This window comes from Vicugna pacos, chromosome 7 (genome assembly GCF_048564905.1).
Source record: "Vicugna pacos chromosome 7, VicPac4, whole genome shotgun sequence".
NCBI classification, from domain to species: Eukaryota; Metazoa; Chordata; class Mammalia; order Artiodactyla; family Camelidae; genus Vicugna; species Vicugna pacos.
The window spans coordinates 20,205,904-20,226,371 of NC_132993.1; the positions used below are offsets into that span (position 1 = coordinate 20,205,904).

The following is a 20,468-nucleotide window of genomic DNA, read 5'->3' on the forward strand; positions in this document are numbered from 1 at the left end:
TTTATGTTATGTAAGTAAGTTATATATCAATAGAAAGTAGCCCATAAGAAATCAAAATGTTTGATAAATGTGTGCTCACTTCAAAACCTATTAAGTGTCATGTTTTACAGAAACTAAATTTTCACTAAAAATATAAATTTTGCTGCTTGATACATTTTTCTACTTCATGAATGAACTATACTAGCAAACATAGTATGTTTGACTTGCTCTTTTTTTTTTTTTGACTTATTCTTAAAAGGAGAAGTTGTACAGAGCATAAAAAGCTCACCCACAGGCTATGGAGAAAAGGGAACCTTCCTACACTGCTGGTGGGGATGCAGTTTGGTGCAGCCACTGTGGAAAACAGTATGGAGATTCCTCAATCTCCATAGGAATAGACTTACCATATGACCCAGTAATCCCACTCCTGGGCACATATCCAGAAGGAACCCTACTTCAGAAAGACACCTGCACCTCAATGTTCATAGCAGCAGTATTTATAATAGCCAAGACATGGAAACAGCCTAAATGTCCATCAACAGATGACTGGATAAAGAAGATGTGGTATATTTATACAATGGAATACTATTCAGCCATAAAAACCAACAACATAACACCATTTGCAGCAACATGGATGCTCCTAGAGAATGTCATTCTAAGTGAAGTAAGCCAGAAAGAGAAAGAAAAATACCATAAGAGATCGCTCATATGTGGAATCTAAAAAAAAAAAAAGAACATAAATACAAACAGAAACAGAATCATAGACATAGAAAACAAACTTGTGGTTGATAAGGGGGAGGGAGGTGGGAAGGGGTACACTGGGAGTTCAAAATTTGTAGATACTGACAGGCATATGTAGACTAGATAAACAAGATTATATTGTATAGCACAGGGAAATATATACAAGATCTTGTGGTAGCTCACAGCAAAAAAAAACATGACAATGAATATATGTATGTTCATGTATAACTGAAAAATTGTGCTCTAAACTGGAGTTTGACACAACATTGTAAAATGACTATAACTCAATAAAAAATGTTAAAAAAAAAAAGATCATCCACATACATTTTTTTGTATATTCTCACCTTTTAAAAAAAACCACAATAAAGACAGTCTGAGAGCTGGAGCCATCAGTAGAGCTGCCTGCTTCCCAGGAACAAACAAAATGGATAAGCTGACCCTGAAAGGGCAACTAGCGTGATGCAAGGCTTGGGGGAGGGGAAGGAAGCAGGATTTGGCAGAGGGAGGGGCTGGACTGTGGTGCAGTCTCGAGGGAGGCCCCGGGGACCCTACAGGAGTGGCCAAGAGGGGATTAGGTCAAGTGTACAAGGGTGGCCTTGGATAGGAGCACAGGCTACAGCAGGTTTTCTTAATCTCTGCACTTTTGACATTTTTGGTGAGATAATTCTTTGTTGTGAGGAGGCTACACTGTGCATTGTAAGATGTTTAGCTGCAACACTGGCTTCTACTTATCACTCCCTTTGTAACAACCAAAAATGTCTCCAGCAATTGTCAAATGTCTCCTGGGAGGCAAAACTGCACCCATTTGAGAAGCACTGATCCACAGTAAAAGAAGGAAAGGTAAAGCACTATCAGAGGATAAGACAACCACTCAATGTATGAAATAAAAAGACAAAGCTGAGCTTATTGCTCACTGTAGGTAGTGAGAGTTATGCTTATCAAGCACAGGCTTAGAGCAGACCAAACTGCTAATCTTATATTGGATTCTGAGACAGTGGGGAGTTCAGACATTGATGAACTTTCAGAGGTCTAAGTATGTTGACACCATCTGTAGAAGCGATAACTTGGGGGAGACTATTGTGGATTGGTTGGCACTCAGAGGCGTGTGTATTGAAGTGAGTCTATAATTGGCTGATTTTCAGAATCAATGAGTTGTCTTTGAGCTTGCAAAAGTATGTTCACTGGGGTGAGTTATCCATTGACTGAACTTAAAACTGGTTCTGTAAACAATAAAGTCCTACTGTATAGCACAGGGAACTGTACTCAGTAACTTATAATAACCTATAATGAAAAAGAATATGTATAAATATAAATGTAGAACTGAATCATTATGCTGTACACCAGAAACTAACATAACGTTGTAAATCAACTATAATTCAATTAAAAAAAAACTGGCTCTGATTTCTGGCTATTACCAAGGGAATGTAGAAACAAAAAATTCTCAGTACTCTATATGCTGGTGGGTAGACATGGTGGTGGAAATTTGTGGACATTCTCTTCTGATTGCTTTCACTACTTAAGCGAAATAGGAAATAAAGACATCAGCAGACAGGGAGGATGGATTCAAAGAGGCACTGAAGGTTTGGGAGAGAGATTATGAAATAGTCATCTATGCAAGTAGGAGAGGAGGTAGACTAGGGAAATGTAATATGATTACTGGGCAGCATTAATGGCTTACTTGAGGTCAACAATATAAAGAGAGACAAATCAGCATGTGTGCATTTTTCTTTCACCATATTCAGCTGAAAGTGTGCAGGAGCAGAGAGGTGAAAAGTTTGAACTCAATTGTGATCGAGGTTTTGCCAAATGAGTACTACAAAGCAAGAAAGGTTCAAGGAAACTGAGAATACATTCAAGAGAATGTATAATTTTTAGCTTATTTATTTTGCTTTTCATTATAACATTATCAAACATAATCATGGAAAGAATAACATAATGAGCCCCTGTGCATATGTCACCTAAACCCAACAATTAAAAACATTTTGCGATCTTTTTTCATCTATTCCTCCTCATATTTTCTCCTCCTTCGGATTTTTAATTTCTGTATGCTAAGCATGTGCTCTACCATTGAGCAATTCCCCCATCCCCACCCTCAGAATTTTAAAGCAACTCCCAGACATCATACTAGTTCACCCATAAATACCTCAAGATGTATCTCCTATAAGTAAGGACTTTTTAAAAACCATAATCACAATGCCATTATCACAAATAACAAAACTAGCAATAAGTCTTTAATATTAACTAATTCTCAGTCCCTATTCAAATTTTGCAAAAGAATGATGATAATGATTGGCAATTAACTTAAGCTGGCTAAGGAGAGAAGAAATATGGCAGGTAGTGGAGTGAGGGACAATGTAAAGGCTTGATCAGCAAGCTGAAGGTCCTAGTGGGTGGGTATATTACTGGAGTTAGGAGCCCACACAGAGTGAGCTGAAGGGTCGGGATGGTCCTACTTTCATCTTTGCCCATTTCTCAGTGACATCAGTCATCTTTGTTGATTTTATGAGACAAACTCCTTCCAGTCTGGGCTGCTGGGAAATTCTGTGCAGATCTCTTTCCCACAATCTCATCTATTTTAGCTCCAGCATTGATACTCTCAGGAGAATGTGCAGACTGAATTAGGTCCTTCTTTTTATACCCTTGGTACTTCTTTGGAGCACTTATAAGTTCAAAACTGCAGGAAAACTTTTTTTTTTAACGTCTAATTCTACTAAAAACTACGTCTCCTTTGTTCACTGCTGTCATTGCCAGCGTCGAGGGCAGCGTCAGTAGGATACCCTCAATAAGTATTTTTTAGACAAAGCAGGGAGGGAGTGTTTGATAATGTCAAATACCAGTCTTCTAGACCCACCTGTAATGGGGCTTCTAAGAAGGGTTCTAAACTATTTACTCTCAAGTGACGGTCAGCATTTCCTCACATTTAAAAAGCTATAACTTAGGAGGGCCTTATGAGTTAATTACTTTAAGACTAAATGGGGCCCCTCACCCCTGCTTGAATTCGGAGACAGCGCTCTAAAAACCCCTTATTAACCCAAATATGCTCATGCATAAAGGAAATGACTAATCTAGGTATCTAACCAGAGCCCTGCCGTGATGGTTTACCTCTTTCTAAAATGAGGGTTTCTAAGATGGCCAAGAAAGGCTGAGTCCCGCAGTCAGACTCGGCAGGTCGCGTGGGCAAACGCGCTGGAGGCCGCCTCCAGGGGAGGATCTTAAACACCCAGAACGGAAGTTCCTGAGTCTTCACACCCGCGGGAAGCAACTCGGCGATGGACCAAGATGGCGGCGCCCAGTGAGGGGCCGGCGTTTGCCGCGGGGGTCGAAAAGAATTGGAGTGCGGTTGTTCGCTCCCCCGAAGGGACTCCCCAGAAAGTCCGGCAGCTAATAGATGAGGGGATTGCTCCAGAAGAGGGAGGTGCCGAGACGTGAGTCTGCGAGTCCACCATGGGTCTGGCGACGGCAGTTGGACAGGGTTTGGGGAACGCGGGCCAGAGGGGATACCCTGGGTCCGTAACTCGGGTCATGGGGATACTTTCGTCTCGGGATCTCAAAGAGACTGGGGTTACTACTTAGTTGACTTTAATGTCCTACTCGGGAGGTACTGAATTCCGCACCGCAAGCGGAATTTTGCCACAAGATGGGTTTTTGCGGGGAAGGAAAAAAAAGGACCGCTGAGTATGCGCACCTAACTTAGTTGGGATTCCTAACCTTTTTTGAGCCCTAAAAACCTTTGGCAGCCAGGTAAACCTTATGAACACCTTCTTAGAATTATATTTTTTAAGTGCATAAAGTAAATTACATAGGATTATAAAGGAAACAAATTACGTTGGAATGCAGTTATTAAGATAGTGAAAGAAAAAGAGTTATACGGTAAAACCGCAAAGATTAAAGAGTTAAATAATATCTAGTATTATACCTATTATCTACCATAATTTTGAAGTAGTAATGAACATAAATGGTATTTCGAAACAAGTGAAACAACCATAATGTGGTGACAAAATACTTGTAATTTCCACTGGTGACAAATTTACAGGTACTGCTGATGTTACTATGGCTTTTTAGATTACCTTTGTTCATAATGGAAGGCAATGCTCCATTTCAGTTAGGGGTTACTAAAGTTAATGTCATTTTTTTTCCACCCAAGTTTATGGATCCTCTGAACTTTTTTCCAAGAAGCACATCTCCTTCAGGCTCTCTCTGACTCTTAAAAGGATTCTTAGAATAAATTAACTTCTTTTGAGTTACATTGTTGGTGTAATTCTAATTTTAGTTAAATTACTTTTGTCTTCAGCAGTTCCTCCCTCTATCCCTTCTCAGGAGCTGTTGAAATGCCTTTCGTGGAAAATAAAAGAATTGTTCTGCTGGGGTTTTTCTCCTCCCTGGATTTTTTTCATGAAATATCCTACAGGTCTTTTACTTTGATTTAAATTTTCAAATTAGTTCTTTTGGGGGAAGAGAGGGATCAAGGGTCAATCCAGGTAGAAATATCAAAATTGTTTTTTGCTGTTAAAAGTGTTGAATATCTAAGGTGATTCAAATTGTATAATGCACAGAAGCCTGAGTCTTATTTTGTGTTTACTGAAGTTGTGCAAAATACTATTGGAGAACAGTAAGTGAGGTGGAAGAACAGTTTGCCTGTATAGGATTAGTCGAGCTTGGTGAAGGTAGAAATTGCTTGAAACTTAGATTTGACCAACCTGTGAAGAGATTTGGATGCCAGACGAAAGAATTTGGATTCTATTTAGTAAGTATTTTGAAACCATTGAAAATGTTAAGCAGAGAAATGACATGACTGAAATGAATTTTAGGAAGGTTAAAATCCAATGTGGTGTGCAGAGAAGCTAGATAGAAAATGTTTAGGCAAAGTAATGCTGTGAAAGGATTACCAACAATTCTGCCACTTTATTTTAGGAAGGACACATCTGCCACATTCCAGTCAGTTAATGGATCACCCCAGGCAGAAGACCCTCCATTGGAATCTACAAGCAAAGAAGCCTTCTTCAGCAGAGTGGAAACATTTTCTATATCCTTTTTTAGTTCATGTGAATTGTACTTTCTGCCTGCTTCTGGAATTGTTATTCTCCCAGGAATAACACCCCTTACTCTGATATTTTAATTCTTAGAATTAGACTTGGGTGAGACATTTTTTAAGGAATATTAGCATTATAAAATGTTATCCCAAAAGGGACATTTGAAATCTAACATTTTCTTTTTTAAAGAAAAAACTAAAAGCCTGAGAGAAGAAAGAATAATAACTAACATTTTGATAATGTGCCTTCACATATATTATCACACTTGATCTTCACCTTAAACCTACAGAAATAGGTATTGTTATTCTCATTTTACAGAAGAGGAAACAGTTTCAGGTAGGTGATGTGACTTACCTAGGGTCAACCTGCTAGCAGATGGCAGAGCCAGGATTATAGCGTAAGGCTCTTGGCACCCAAACGTAATGTTTTTTGAGACGATACGACACTTCCTGTCTCTTTGAAGATTTTCCTCTCTATGTTAGTTATCTGTAGTTGCATAACAAATTACCCTAAAACTTAGTGGCTTAAACCCACAAGGACTTATTATCTCACATCTCTGTGGATCAGGAATCCAGGCACAGCTTGGCTAAGTCCTGGCTCAGGGTCTCTCTCAGATGTAGTCAAGATGTTGACTAGGGCTGCAGTCATCTCAGGGCTAGACTAGGAAAGGATCCACTTCCAAGCTCACTCATGTGGTTGCTGGCCAGATGAATTTCCTCATGGCTGTTGGATTGAAGGTTTCATTTCTATCCTGGCTATTGGCTGGAGACCTCACTATGTTGCTTGCTGTGTGGGCCCCTCCACGGGGGCAGTTTACCTCATGGCGGTGGGCTTCCATCAGAGTGAGCAAGCAAGAGAGAGCAAGATAGTAGCTAGATTCTTTTTGTAACCTAATCTCAAGTGACATCACATCACTTTTGCCATTTTCTATTCACTGGAGTATTTGGGTTTTGGGTTTGGTGTTTTTTTTTTTTTTGATAATTATAGACTTAGAGAAAGGTTACCCAGGTTACAAAAAAACTTCCTTCTGAGTATGCAGAAGTAAATTGCCAAAGTAATACCTCATTACCCCCAAATATTTCCCACAAACAAGGACTTTGTCTTACATAACCACAATTAAACCATCAAAACTAGGAAGTTCACATGATAAATTACTGCCATCTAACCCTCAGACCATAATCATTTCATCACTTGTCCTAATATTCTTTACAACAAAAGGATTCAGTTGAGAATGCTCAATTTTTTCCTTCAATTTCATGACCTTGATACTTTTAAAGATTATAGGCCAGTTATTGTGTAGAATATGTGTGTGTACTTGTCTGATGTTTCATTATGATTAGATTCAGTTTATGCAGGAGCATCATAGAAGTGATACTGTGTTCTCATTGCATCCTGTCAGGTGGCACATTATTCTGATCTATCCCATTACTAGGGATGATCATTTTGATCAACTGATTAAGGGAGTATCTGTCAGTCTTTTCCACTGTGAAGTAACTCTTTCCTCCTTGGTAATTAAACTTTTAGTGGGGGCTGCTATGAAACTATGATCCCATTCCTCATCAAACTTTTTTTTAAACTTATTTGTAGCAGCATAGGCTTATGATTTCCTTTTTTATTCATTGGGTTATAATCCATTACTGTTACATAAATTTTGACACTCCAGTTGTCCCTGATTTGGTGAGTGGGAGCCCCATTAGATGCTCTTTTTACCCGACTTGGCTCCAGCACCCCAAAGTGGGCCCACCCCTGTGTGGACTCCCTCTTCACCCAACTTGGGTTTTGATTCCCAGCACTGAGCTGCCTCTCCCCACCCTCCTGTTTCTGTCCTCTGCCTTACTCACCACATGATGGCTTTAGGACAGAATTGCTCAAGAAGGGGAAGGTTTTTAACCATCCTTCTACTGCTGTTCCTTGGATTAATTCCTGACATTGATACAGCATTTAGAACTATTTCCTTTTGTGGTATTGTTGTTGTTGTTGTTGTTGTTGTTCCTATAGGTATAAATTGATTGCCACTTTGGATATTTAACTTAAGCTAGTTAAGTGATTCTGTTACTTTTATTCTAACAATCCCAGCTCCTTTAACATTTACATCTAAATTCTGTTTCTAGCCTTCAGTCTCCTTCTGCTGATGTTGGAATGTTTTCAAAATCCCATTATCCCTTATAAAAATATAGAAATTTCCTTGATCTTCATTCATGTTTTATCTTTTATTTTTCCCCTGTGCTCTGTAAAACAAGAGCTCTATAGATAAAAGAAAAAGCTGAGTGTTGAACATTAGAGATCAGTAAATGTTTTAGGACATTTTCCCAAGCACACATTCATGGATGACCTTGATGTTCTTGGTCTATTTAAGGCATATAGGAGAGGCTGTGGAGAAAAGGGAACCCTCCTACACTGCTGGTGGGAATGCAGTTTGGTGCAGCCACTGTGGAAAGCAGTATGGAGATTCCTCAATCTCCATAGGAATGGACTTACCATATGACCCAGTAATCCCACTCCTGGGCATATATCCAGAAGGAACCCTACTTCAGAAAGACACCTGCACCTCAATGTTCATAGCAGCATTATTTACAATAGCCAAGACATGGAAACAGCCTAAATGTCCATCAGCAGATGACTGGATAAAGAAGATGTGGTATATTTATACAATGGAATACTATTCAGCCATAAAAACCAACAACATAACGCCATTTGCAGCAACATGGATGTTCCTGGAGAATGTCATTCTAAGTAAAGTAAGCCAGAAAGAGAAAGAAAAATACTATGAAATCACACATATGTGGATTCTAAAAAAAAGAAAGAAGAAGAACATAAATACAAAACAGAAACAGAATCATAGACATAGAATACAAACTTGTGGTTGCCAAGGGGTAGGGGGTGGAAAAGGATAGACTGGGAGTTCAAAATTTGTAGATACTGACAGGCATATGTAGACTAGATAAACAAGATTATACCGTATAGCACAGGGAAATATATACAAGATCTTGTGGTAGCTCACAGCAAAAAAAAAAAATGTGACAATGAATATATGTATGTTCATGTATAACTGAAAAATCATGCTCTACACTGGAATTTGACACATTGTAAAATGACTATAACTCAATTAAAAATGTTTAAAATAAAATAAAATACTAAAAAAAAGAGTATATACTACATGCACACATTAGTATATAGCAGTCAAATTTTGAGGTGGGAGGAATAATGGATATTATTAGTTTTACTGACTTTCTTCTTCAGAAGGTAAAAGTAGATGTGATACAGTGGTAGAGCATAGATGAGAGAGAAAATATTTCTGCTTGTTTGACTTCCACCATTCCTTGTTGCTCACACATATCCCAGTGCTTTCCCTAGTGTTTTAAAATCCCTAGTATTTCACATTAAGCAAAAGTGAATCACTTCTATACCCTACCCCACAACCAGTAATTTTTTAAAAAATTTTAAACATATGAAATACATAGGACTTCCTAGTGAAAAAGTTCACAACTGTTTTCCCTCCACTTGTTACTCAAATGACCATCATTCTGTGAAGCATGTGCCTATGATTAAAAATAGTTAACACTTTTCATATTGCTTTTCCTCTTAAGTTAATGTGTTTATTCCTATATACGTGAAGAATAACTTAAAGTTTTGATTTCTGACCTGTTCATTTTAATGTACTTGGCGGTGTTGATTTTCTTAACATGAATACTCTTTAAAATGGGCGGGTAAGCCCCCTGAGCTGTCCCCTCTTGTCTGTGCAAAATACGGCTGGGTCACAGTTGAGTGTGATATGCTGAAGTGCTCCAGCTGTCAGGCTTTTCTCTGTGCCAGCTTACAGCCAGCTTTTGATTTTGACCGATGTAAGTATAAAGTACGAATTACATTTTTCTCCATATTCAAAAGATCTCTATACTAGTTCTTCTGAAAAGACCAGTCACTTGTGTTTGATCAAAGATTGTGTACTTCTATAAATAAGCAGTGAATTTGTGATTGCCTTCACTCTAATTATTGGCTTCAGTCATTACTTTTTTAAAAAAGCTTAGCTAGTTTTACAGTAAACCTGTTTATGTGTTCTGGGAAAATAACAGCAGGGTGTTTTGCTTTATGATTCCGAAATCTATGCTGAGGCAGAGAGACACAGGACTTTAATGAAGGCTCACACTTTGGAATACCCTGCCTTACATGATACGTGATATCTCCTCTGTTACTGATCTTCGAATCTTGATTTAGAACTTGTTTGGTGAAAAACACTAAGTTGATGCAGTTGCTGATATTTTTGTATCGTTTAAAATTCTCTTAGTTATTTTTATTTTTAGTACTGTACTCTTAGAGACTCTTGGCCACTGTATTTTGAATCTATATAGTGTTTTTAAGGCATTGCTACCTATGTGGGTTTCAGATAAGGAACGATGTGCTGAGCTGAAGAAAGCCTTGTGTAGTGCCCATGAGAAGTTCTGTTTCTGGCCAGACAGTCCCTCTCCAGGTACTTTTACATTCCAAGATTTCCCGTTTACCATCTCTTCTTTGTCACTGCATTTCTAATATTGTCTGGGTTTTTTGTTTTTTGTTTGTGAAAATCCAGTCTTTGAAGTTTCTTTTTCTTCATTTCTATTTGTGCTTTTTAAGAACTAACATTCACTCACCTATTGTGTTATTACTTTATTAAGTGCGTTTGACATGCCAAAGGCTCAGCCATGCATATATTATCCAGTTTAATCTTCACAGGGGTCCTGGGAGGTAGATATTACCAACCCAGTTTTTTTAGGTGAGGAAATTAAGACTCAGAAATCTTAAAACCAACTAGTGAGGAGCCATAACTATGGTTTTGTCTGATTTCAAACCCTCTGCTTTTCCCACCACAGCAAGCAGCTGCGTATTCTCCCCAGGCTTCCTGGTACATGAGTGGCACTAATAGTGGCAGTTAAACAGGGTTCAGTTGCTAAAGAGGACCCCAAATGAGAGTGATTACAAGTCTACAGTTTATTATAGTAAAACAGCATAATATGTCAGTAGCATTGAAGTAAAGATATCACAGCCAAAGACTACCCCACGGCAAAGGGTCTGGAGAGGCCAGGCGCAGGCTCCTGTGTAAGGGCTGTGGCTGTATGCATTCTCTCTTGAATCGCGAACCACTGGTGTGCCCACAAAACGCTTCAGAACAAGAGAGCCTCAAATGTAGTCTCCAGTGAGATTTGTTTATGTTTTGCTGGTCTCATAGGCATGTTCCTGCTGAGTAACCAGCCTCAACAGCAGAGCCCTCTGGGGGGCTCAACCAAGAACAGGCGCAAAACCCTTTGGATCTATGGTTACAAAGCAGCATAGTTAATCCATATATTCCATGCTTGACCAGAACTCTGTGCCATGTGGGTATGTTCTTTATTTCAGCAAGGCAGCTCAGGCTAATTCCAGGGTCACTGATGCCCAGGAATATTCCATGAATAACCACCAAGAGGAAAAACTAGATTGAAAGTGGTCGTAGAGTGCCATCTACTGATAAATGAAGAGACGGCAGAGAAGGAATTAAATAAAATTTTTAAAGTGAAGGGGACTGTATAACAAGGATTTCCTGCTGTTGGCCTAGCTATTTCACTGTATAGTGCAACACAACTCAGTCCTATGAGGATGTGCATCTGTCTCTGTCCAGTACACTCAGGACAGAGATTCTCTGTCTGCTTAGGCCTCTGTTGGTGGTTCCCAGCTCTTGTTACTATATCCTGCACTTCCTTGATTCTGTTCATACCTCAGCTACCACCTACTTGCAGACTCCTAACTTCTATCCAGACCGCTCTTTTGAGCTTGACCCATATTTTCAACTACCTTCTAAACATTTCCACTTAATGTCTTGCAAGTACCTAGAACTCAGAATATACAAAACTGATTTCTTCATCTTATGCTTAAAACTTTATTCATTTCTTATGTTGTCTCCATCTTGGTAAATGGTACTGACCTCCCCCTCCGGTTGTCCTAGCCCAGCACCTGGAAGTCACCTTAGATGCTCTTGCATTCATCACCAGCTAGCCCTATCCATTCTGCCTGCTACACAGATCTCACCTATGACCTCTAATTATATCTTCCCTTGATTTGGTTTTCTAACATTCAGGAGACTTTCGTGTGGAGAAAGGAACACCCATGACTATTTATACTTTAATCTTGCATTTATTAAGCATATCTAATGAAATTGTGAAGGTAATTTTTTCCCTAACATTTATCAAAAATTAAAAACTAAGTTAAATCCCTGTAAACATTTTAAATTGTAATTACTGATTTATGAGGATGGATTATTTTGATTATTTTAGGACTAATTTGATTAGGTCAAATACTTCAAAGTAGAAAAAATATACACGTACGTTAATTGTAAAACATAAACTTAACATTAAAATATTTTTGTGATGGTTTTAATTTCTTCTCTGTTCACTCTTTTACCTGCATAGGTTTTTACTGGTACTTTCTTAGAGCTGTAACAATCAAACCAAACCCCAAACTAGAAGATGGTTAGAAAGGTGTTGGTGCCTGGTTTCTTCTCCTGCGTTTTGTTAAACCAGAGGCACTGGTAATCAGGACATGTTTTCTTTTATCGTTAAACCTCACTTGATTATTTTAAAGTGCACGCATTTTTCTTATTGATTTTAGTTTTTTATAACCTGACTTTTCTAGTAAAATGATGCATTTTTTAAAATTAATGATGTGTTTTGACTCATTTGGTTACTTGCAACAATTTTAAATAATTTGATAAACTCTTGAGGAATATTTTGTTGCCCTTGAATATCGAAAGTGTCTATATTTTATTTTTAACTTTTAAATAATTTCTAAAATTTTGGATTTGTTTCAAGTATAGAAAAAATTGTAGGTAATAATAGAAAGCATGTCTGCATCTACCACCCGCCCCACCTAGTCCTAACGTTTTGCCATCCTTACTTCAAAACCACCCCACCCTGCTTTCTCTCCGTTAATCAGTCAGAATTACAGATACAGCTGTGTAATCCTTCCCAATGTCATTCCCTGCTTCCCTAACCTGCAGTCACTACTATCCTGAATTTGATGTTTATGATTTGCTTACATGGTTTCTATGTCAACACCGTTCACATGTATCTATAAGCAATATATACAACACTATTTACTTGTTTTAAAGTTTTCTGTATATGTTATCATTCTGTATGTATTCTACAACCTGCCTTTTGTTAGGAGGGGGTCAGCTTTTTTGAAATTAATCCGTGTTGTCACTGTAGCATGTTTGAAGCTTTATAACTAGTAGCGCCATCTAAAATTTTAATCTCCTGGCAGATGAGGGATAATGTGTACCTAGTTAACTCTCCCTTTAGGAAAGTCGGCTTATTCATTTTTAGAACCTACTGTCAGGCCCTCTTTCTGCATGATTGTTGTGTATGACTATCACTGGAACCCTTTTTACTGTTACTGTCATCACAGATGCTAATTTAATTAAGCCTTCCTATCCTTGGTACAGTTCCTACTTATTCTAATTCTGTTTAGTATATTTGCTCTTCCCTTCTCTGTTTACACAGATTTTGAGCTTTTAGAGTGTAGATTAATATTTTTCATCAAATTTGGGAAGTTTCCGTTGGTATTTCTTCCTGCCCCTTTCCCTCTGTTTCTTCTGAATCTCCTGTTATGTAGATATCAGTGTGCTTGATGGTATCCCATAAGTCTCTGTTCATTTTTCTTCTTTCAACATTGATGCTCCTTCTCTCCAGCCTTATTTCACTAATATCTTACAGGGAGTATTATTTTAGCTGACTTTTATGTCTGCTAAACTTATTTCTTTACATCCAGACTGACCCCTTAGTCTCTAAACTAATGCATATTATCTATAATATCACTTCCCCCTTTAAAAAAATCTTTCAGTATTTTCTCATCACATACATTAATAAAGTCATGGTCTGGCTACTGTCTATACTTTAACCTTATCTCCGACTAGGCTCCCTGTAGGCATACTTTGCTCCAGCCCTGTGAAATTCTTTAGATTTCCCCAAATGTAATACCCTCTAGGGATTTACTTTTACACACTGTTTTTGGTTTTTCAAATTCAGCTTAGACCTGACTGCTTCTAAAAGACCTTTCCTGAGACTCTGCTTTTTAAATATAACCAAAAAAATCACCACAGCCCTACCTCCCAAAATCAGTAATTTCTTAATATTACCAAGTATCTTGTCAATTTTACATCTTCCCTATTGTTCTATAAATGCTTTTTAAAAAAATTTTTTTACGATTGCACCCATATAAGCTTCCAGTTTACCTCTTCCACAGATCGATTTGGGATGTTGCCATTGGACGAGCCTGCTGTTCTTGTTAGTGAGTTTCTAGATCGTTTTCAAAGCCTTTGTCACTTGGACCTCCAACTTCCTTCCCTGAGGCCAGAGGACTTAAAAACTATGGTGAGTTTTTCTTGGCTAGCATGTAGTGGCCTTCAGTTGTCACCAGCATGAAGCATTTCTTATAATGACAAGAGGATGCAGTTATCTATGATGAGATGTACTTATTTGTCCGTGAACTGACCTTTTTCCAGTCTCCTCCACCAGAAAGATGGCTTGAGGGTTTAAGTGAATGGGTTCCATTTAAACTTTTAAATATGATATTTTAAGTGGCATAAATTCAGTTTTATCTTGACTTATTACTTAAACTATTTAACAGAAGATACTGATATATGACTTCATATGGTTTATTGCATACCATTTTCCAAAGAAAATGCTAGAGAAGTTGTTAACTGCTTTCTCCTTTGTAAATACAAATTTTGAAATGCTCTGGCCCATCTGTACTTTGAAACTGAACATTTACTGTCTGATTTCATCAGCCTGTGGGTACTCACTCTGTCAAGACAAACTTTACTGTAGGAAATAGAAGCTATTATTTTGCTTCTTCAAGTGGAGAGGCTATTACGGATTTTAGCACCAAACAATTAACCTCTGATGCCTATTATAAATGCCCCCTTGTTCCTTGCCAAGGCAATTTTTTTTCACCCTGTCATAGTTCTTTATTATTCTTAGAACAAAAGTAAAGACTGTGGCAAGCTCTTTTGTTGTGTAAATTCAGTGTCAGGTCAGGATACAAAGAGTAGTCTTTTGTCATTATTTGGGTTTGAAGTTTACAGGTTTCAGAGAAAATATGCAATTGGTAAATTGATAACAAGTCAGTAATAAGGAAAGATGTGTTAGTTCCAGGAAAACTGCCACCTTTTTCAATCAGCAGGTCCAGGGCAGTTCAGAAAGCTTCGGTGTGATACGGTAGCCTATGCTAGAATTAAGTCCTCGCCAATGAAGGGAATTGTCTTCATGTTTGTCATTTTTTTCATGATTTTTACCTTGTACCATCTAGATACATCATTATTTATTAATTCTTTTCATGGTGGTAAAAACTTTAAGTCTTTTATCTTGATTCCTTCGTAGTGCTTGACAGAAGACAGAATCAGTCTTCTCCTACACCTGCTTGAAGATGAACTTGATCACCGAACTGATGAGAGAAAAATTGCAACCAAATTAGGCTCAGACATCCAAGTCCACGTCACTGCCTGCATTCTCTCTGTGTGTGGCTGGGCGTATAGGTCAGCCAACTTGCCTGGGGACATGAACTGTGACAGTATTATATACCCATATACATCAGTCACTCATAGCATTTGGAGATCACATGGTGTTTCCTGTGGGAAAAACAGAGACAAAGAAAAACTGAGGGAGTGAGGGGAGGACAATAAGAATTAGCAGCAAAACCAGAACTTTGTTTCATTTACTATCACTTCTCAGCTGGGAATTTATGTTCCTATAAATAGTGAAACTTTTCTGTTTTGAGGAAGAAAAATCTGTTTAATTGATAAAAACTACCAAAGGAAGCACCAACTGGAGTTCTCTAGGCCCCATGTTGGTGTTTCTACTCCAGCTGCTCAGTTTGGCACAGACTCCCTCTGAGACAGAAGACTATCAGACCAATTTTGATTTCCTTTAAATATGCTTTTTTTTATAGATTAAGAAACATTTTTCATTTACTGGGAGAAATCTTTTAAAGGGACAGAGAAATTTATTAAATATACCTTTAAAATAGTCTTGCTGTAGAGAGCACACTAAGGCCCCCTAGATCTTTCTATAGGAAATATGTGAACAGTGAAATTGGGTCCTGAGATCAGAAGACAAGCCCTGAGAGCACGTGGTTCCAAGTCCACTGGACTGTTCCAGAGATTTCTCTGATGAAATGAAGCATACTCACAAATCACTATGCTTAGTCCCTTGGAAATGTTACCTTCTGAGAAAACTGTCTTTTCTGTTCCTACCTAGTTCTTCCTTGGAACCTATGCAGCTCTCCCTGATAACCTGTTCACAGTGTATGAGGAAGGTGGGGCTCTGGGGCTTCCAGCAGATTGAGTCATCCATGACCGACCTGGAGGCCTCCTTTGGCCTGACCAGCTCCCCGCTCCCAGGCTCTGAGGGCCGGCCAGAGCGCTTCTCGCTGGTGCCTGAGTCTCCTCGGAGGATGATGACCCGCAGCCAGGATGCTACATTTTCCCCAGGCTCAGAGCAGGTATAGACTGACTTGGCTTGTACGGGGTGGACATTTTAAAAAGAGCATTATCGCCAAAAGGGTTGTCGATGGAAAAGTCGGAAATTGACTTAGGTTGGTTAACTTGGGTTAAGCTTCACCTCTAACCACATTGATCAGAATACTACAGAGTGGTTTTATTCACTGGTTGCAATGGAGACCCTAAATTCATTATTTGGTATAGAAATCTAATATTCTTTGAAGAGTTTAGTTATATAGACAGTTCAGAAACTAAATTCTTATATTTATAAAGCCTTAGCTTTCTCATGTGTCTAGAAATATTTCTCCTAACCATAGTCATTAATGTAATGGAGCTGTTTCCATCCTTTGCCCCCTTCCTTCAGGCTGAAAGGAGCCCAGGTCCCATCATCTCCCGGACTCGAAGCTGGGACTCTTCCAGTCCTGTTGACCGTCCTGAGCCGGAGGCCGCTAGCCCCACCACCAGGACCCGCCCAGTGACCCGAAGCATGGGAACAGGAGACCCCACCGGCCTGGAAGTGCCATCTAGTCCTCTTCGGAGAGCCAAACGGGCTCGCCTCTGCTCTTCTAGCAGCTCAGTGAGTCTGCCTGCGCATGTGGAGGTCCCTGAGCACAGTGGCATGGCACAGCCTCCCCGTGCAGCACTGAGAAGCAAGCTGAGCCCGTCCCGGGTGCCATGGCTATGAGGAGGCCATATAAATAAGTTTAAAGATGGCACAGTTAGGTGACCAGAGCGGGTAAAAAATGAAGGGGTTTTGTTATTTGTTTCTTTGAGACGGATTCTGGAGATGTAATAAATTTGTCAGGCCCAGGGGACAGCAGTGAAAAGGGAGACAGACCCGATAAGGTATGGTTTAACATGAAAGGAGTGGGAGAATTTTAAAAATGAGACGGAAATACATAGGCAAAGTTTAAAGGAGAACATAAAACTAGAAACATGGGCACTGTGAGACTCTGGACTTGACAATGAACAGCAGGGCCTCCCCAAACTTACATAGTATCTGCCCTTTCCTAAATGATTTCTCTTCCTCCTCCCTAGGACACATCTTCCCGAAGCTTCTTTGACCCCACTTCTCAGCACAGAGACTGGTGCCCTTGGGTGAATATCACATTTGGCAAAGAAGCCAGGGAGAATGGTGGACCTGAGGTAGAGGCCAGCGCCCCAGCAGAGCCGGGCTGGAAGGCAGTGCTGAACATCCTCTTGGCCCACAAACAGTCTAACCAGCCAGCTGAAACCGACTCTATGGTGAGATAAGCCATAGCCCTGATCTTGTGCAGCACCTGCTGTTTATGGGATGAGGAGCAGAAGCCTGTCCTATAATTAGCACCCTTCCTGCCCCTAGCTTTCATAAGTCAAGGTAGACTCAGTCTGGTCTCATCCTGGAGAACAGGCATGGGACTGGTTCAGTCTTTCTGCAGTTTAGCATTTGGCATTCCACCAAATTCTGATAAATTCTTTGTCTTCTCAACTCAAACAACTCAGAGAAGAGAAGTACAGAAACAGAGATGAATAGGCAGCTGCTCTGGCCTCATGTTGCAAAACAGCTGCTTTTTCCATCTGAGTTGCTGTCACTTGGGTTTGGAGCCTGGCCAGTTAACTTAGCTGTCTGGGCCACTGCTCTGCCACCACGATTACAGTTTCATTCCTCATAGTGGGCACATTACTCTGCTATGTACCGCAGCCCCAGGCTGGTGCACTAAACCTCAGCCAGCCATTTGCATCAGTCACTGCTGCTTGTAACACTGGTGGGTAAATGCAAACCCATCAGGCCAGCTGAGAAAACAATTCAAGTGTTGCTCGATGGAAAGGATGGAAGTGAGAGGAGGGTGGGCATTAAGGAATCCTGAAAACTGGATTCTCTTTCCTTTGCTGGCTTATTCCCCAAATTTGCCATGTAACCTGCCTAGTGTAAATACAATCATTTTTAACCTCTGTGCCCTCCAAGGAGAAAGTAAAATAATACTTGCCAGCAGATGTTTATCAGAAGCATTCCCAGATTCATGGTTTTGGAGGCTCACAGGATTCCACTGGAGGGAGCTATAGTGACACTAAACACCCAGAATGTACATTCATATCTATAGTTAATACGCAGATGAAGGTTTTCCAAGTTTTTTGCCCCCTAAAAAACTGCATTTTTCCAGTTTAAAAACTTGAAAATACATAAAGCTTTCTGAAGACAAATGTTTGATCCACCTTTGAAATTGGAGAGATCTCTTTGCACATGCTTTCTCTGTAGATCCTCATGAAATAGTGTACTGGCAGTTTTAATTGACTCCCCTCTGTCACTCTCATACTAACAAGAAACCCCACAGGGTTTTTTTTGTTTTTGTAGTTGTGTGTGTGGTTTTTTGGGTCTTTTTTTGGGGGGTGGGGGTGGAGTGGGAAAAGTTGGCCTCATAACTGGCCCTGGGTTCCAGGACTTTGAAGATCCTTTTTGGCAACTTGCCTTTTAACATTGCCCACAGCTGCTGTGACTGGGAAATACAAAGCTTAATGAGGTGCTGTGGTAAAGGATCTTGAAGCTAGAAAAAAGTTTATGCTGTCTTTCAACTTAAATTTCTTTTAGTTTTGTAACTGTGTTAACTAAATTGCCCTCAGTCATGAGTAAGAGTTCAACCTTTTCCCTCCTGGAACTATTTTATTGAGACATTCAGCCAGGGAGAGGATAAGAAAGCAGTGAAAATGTCATCTTACGTTAGAAAGTGGAGGGAACTTTCTCGATTATCTTGCCAGATATGTTTGTGCTCTCACTGAGGCCCTATGCTCATCACTGTGGCTTTCACGCAGAGAGAACCAAGTGTTCTGCTTCACTGAGGACGCTGATCTTGTAGGGAATTGTTTTGTCTCCCTGTAACACCATTTCTCAGAATCTTAGATCACTTCACAGGCATGGTCAAGTGGCAGTGAGATTCTTCCTATTATTAGCTCTACTGGCTAAAACATGAAGCTGAGAAGGCCAAGGTCATAGTTTAAACTCTTAAGGGTCATTTAACTGTGTTTCATTTGTCGGCCTTGGATTATACTGTTAACACCAGCTTGGCATCCTGCAAATGTGAATCCCTGTTCACAAGAAGTAATGAATAGGGCCAATTCAACATCACAGATGAGAAATCAGTGCAAAATTGCATGCCGCACTAATGGTGGGTCAGAAGTGACAACCTCGAATACAAAGATGAGGGCATATACAGAATCCTGGAGGGAGGACATAAGCTGTATTTAGAGTCTCTGAGTGCATTCACAGTATCTCTCACAGTAAACTTAAGCTTCTTGATTTTCTTGACTTTAGGTGTATATTATGTATGGCACAATATAAAACTAACTTGTTTTACTCACTCCTAGACATATCTAGATCATTGTGGGAGAAATTTACAGACCACACTTTAAAGCTATCACCCATCCTTTGTCGCTATAAAATATTTAATCTCTAATAATGAGCTTTTCTACTTACAGAGTCTCTCTGAGAAATCAAGGAAGATATTCCGAATATTCCGGCAATGGGAATCCTTATGCTCATCCTGAAGGTACTGAACCCCTGCAGAGAAGAGGAATGAGTGGCTTTGAAAAATAAAGCCTGGATTCCCTTTTGAGCAGCTGATGCTAAGGTTGTCTCCATTCTGGTTTAATCATATGGAACCCCTGCCCTTGCAGAGGCACGAGTGTCACCACCTGCATCTGACTGAGGGGAGCCTGTTTGCACACGGGCACACGGGTGGGGAGAGGTACAGCAAGCCTGGCTCTGTTAAAGGAGTGCGCGGTACAGAACTCCATAGAGGGCCCAGGACTCCTTGTGAACCTCAACGGAGGACCCAGGACTTGAGCAGTTGTAGTGTTTTTAGTGGGGGCAGTGTTTTGAGGACTCTTATATCCCAGGAATATGTCAGTATGTGTTAATAAAATATTTGTTAAGATTCTTACAGGTGGAGAACTGTTTTCCGCCTTGTCTAATGGGCTGATACAAAGGAAATAGAGACTGAGAAAACTGTAGTGGAGCAGTAAACAAAGTCAAAATTTTAGTTTTCAGGTTGGCTGCAAAGCCTAGAATTTATCTGTGATTCTAATCAAAGAGGTACTCCTGAACCAGAGGCAAGATGATGTTGATTATATCACCAGGAGGTCTCCTGATTCGTTACAGTGAGTGGTAAGCTGATAATTTTCTCTTCACTTCACTAATAATGGAATAAGAGATTATAACAAGGGGAAGAAGGCCCTGCAGAAGAGGC

The 20,468-nt window shown here is 39.7% G+C and overlaps 1 protein-coding gene across 3 annotated transcripts; it reads left to right on the plus strand.

Annotated features, from left to right (window-relative positions):
* Positions 1-3,967: 3,967 nt before the first annotated feature.
* ZC3HC1 (zinc finger C3HC-type containing 1) lies at positions 3,968-19,843 on the plus strand. 3 transcript variants are annotated; one of them, XM_072964497.1, is made up of 11 exons: positions 3,981-4,145; positions 5,038-5,128; positions 5,632-5,743; positions 9,442-9,592; positions 10,132-10,215; positions 13,995-14,122; positions 15,131-15,285; positions 16,007-16,250; positions 16,613-16,825; positions 17,287-17,493; positions 19,699-19,843. In XM_072964497.1, exons 1-11 carry the CDS (start codon positions 4,109-4,111, stop codon positions 19,765-19,767), a joined length of 1,491 nt encoding a protein of 496 aa, XP_072820598.1. In that variant the 5' UTR covers positions 3,981-4,108; the 3' UTR covers positions 19,768-19,843. The 3 variants fall into 3 exon arrangements, with proteins under 3 accessions (XP_006202346.1, XP_072820598.1, XP_072820599.1); XM_006202284.4 differs by lacking the exon at positions 5,038-5,128 and having other exon boundaries at positions 3,968-4,145; XM_072964498.1 differs by lacking the exons at positions 5,038-5,128; positions 10,132-10,215.
* Positions 19,844-20,468: the final 625 nt, after the last annotated feature.

What these genes read in the sequence shown, in the direction of transcription:
- ZC3HC1 (XM_006202284.4), top strand. Translation starts at nt 4,000, where the DNA reads ATGGCGGCGCCCAGTGAGGGGCCGGCGTTTGCCGCGGGGGTCGAAAAG. An exon ending in GTGTGTGGCTGGGCGTATAG is followed by an intron (nt 15,286 to 16,006) that starts GTCAGCCAACTT and finishes GTTCCTACCTAG; the next exon opens with TTCTTCCTTGGAACCTATGC. An exon ending in TTTCCCCAGGCTCAGAGCAG is followed by an intron (nt 16,251 to 16,612) that starts GTATAGACTGAC and finishes CCCTTCCTTCAG; the next exon opens with GCTGAAAGGAGCCCAGGTCC.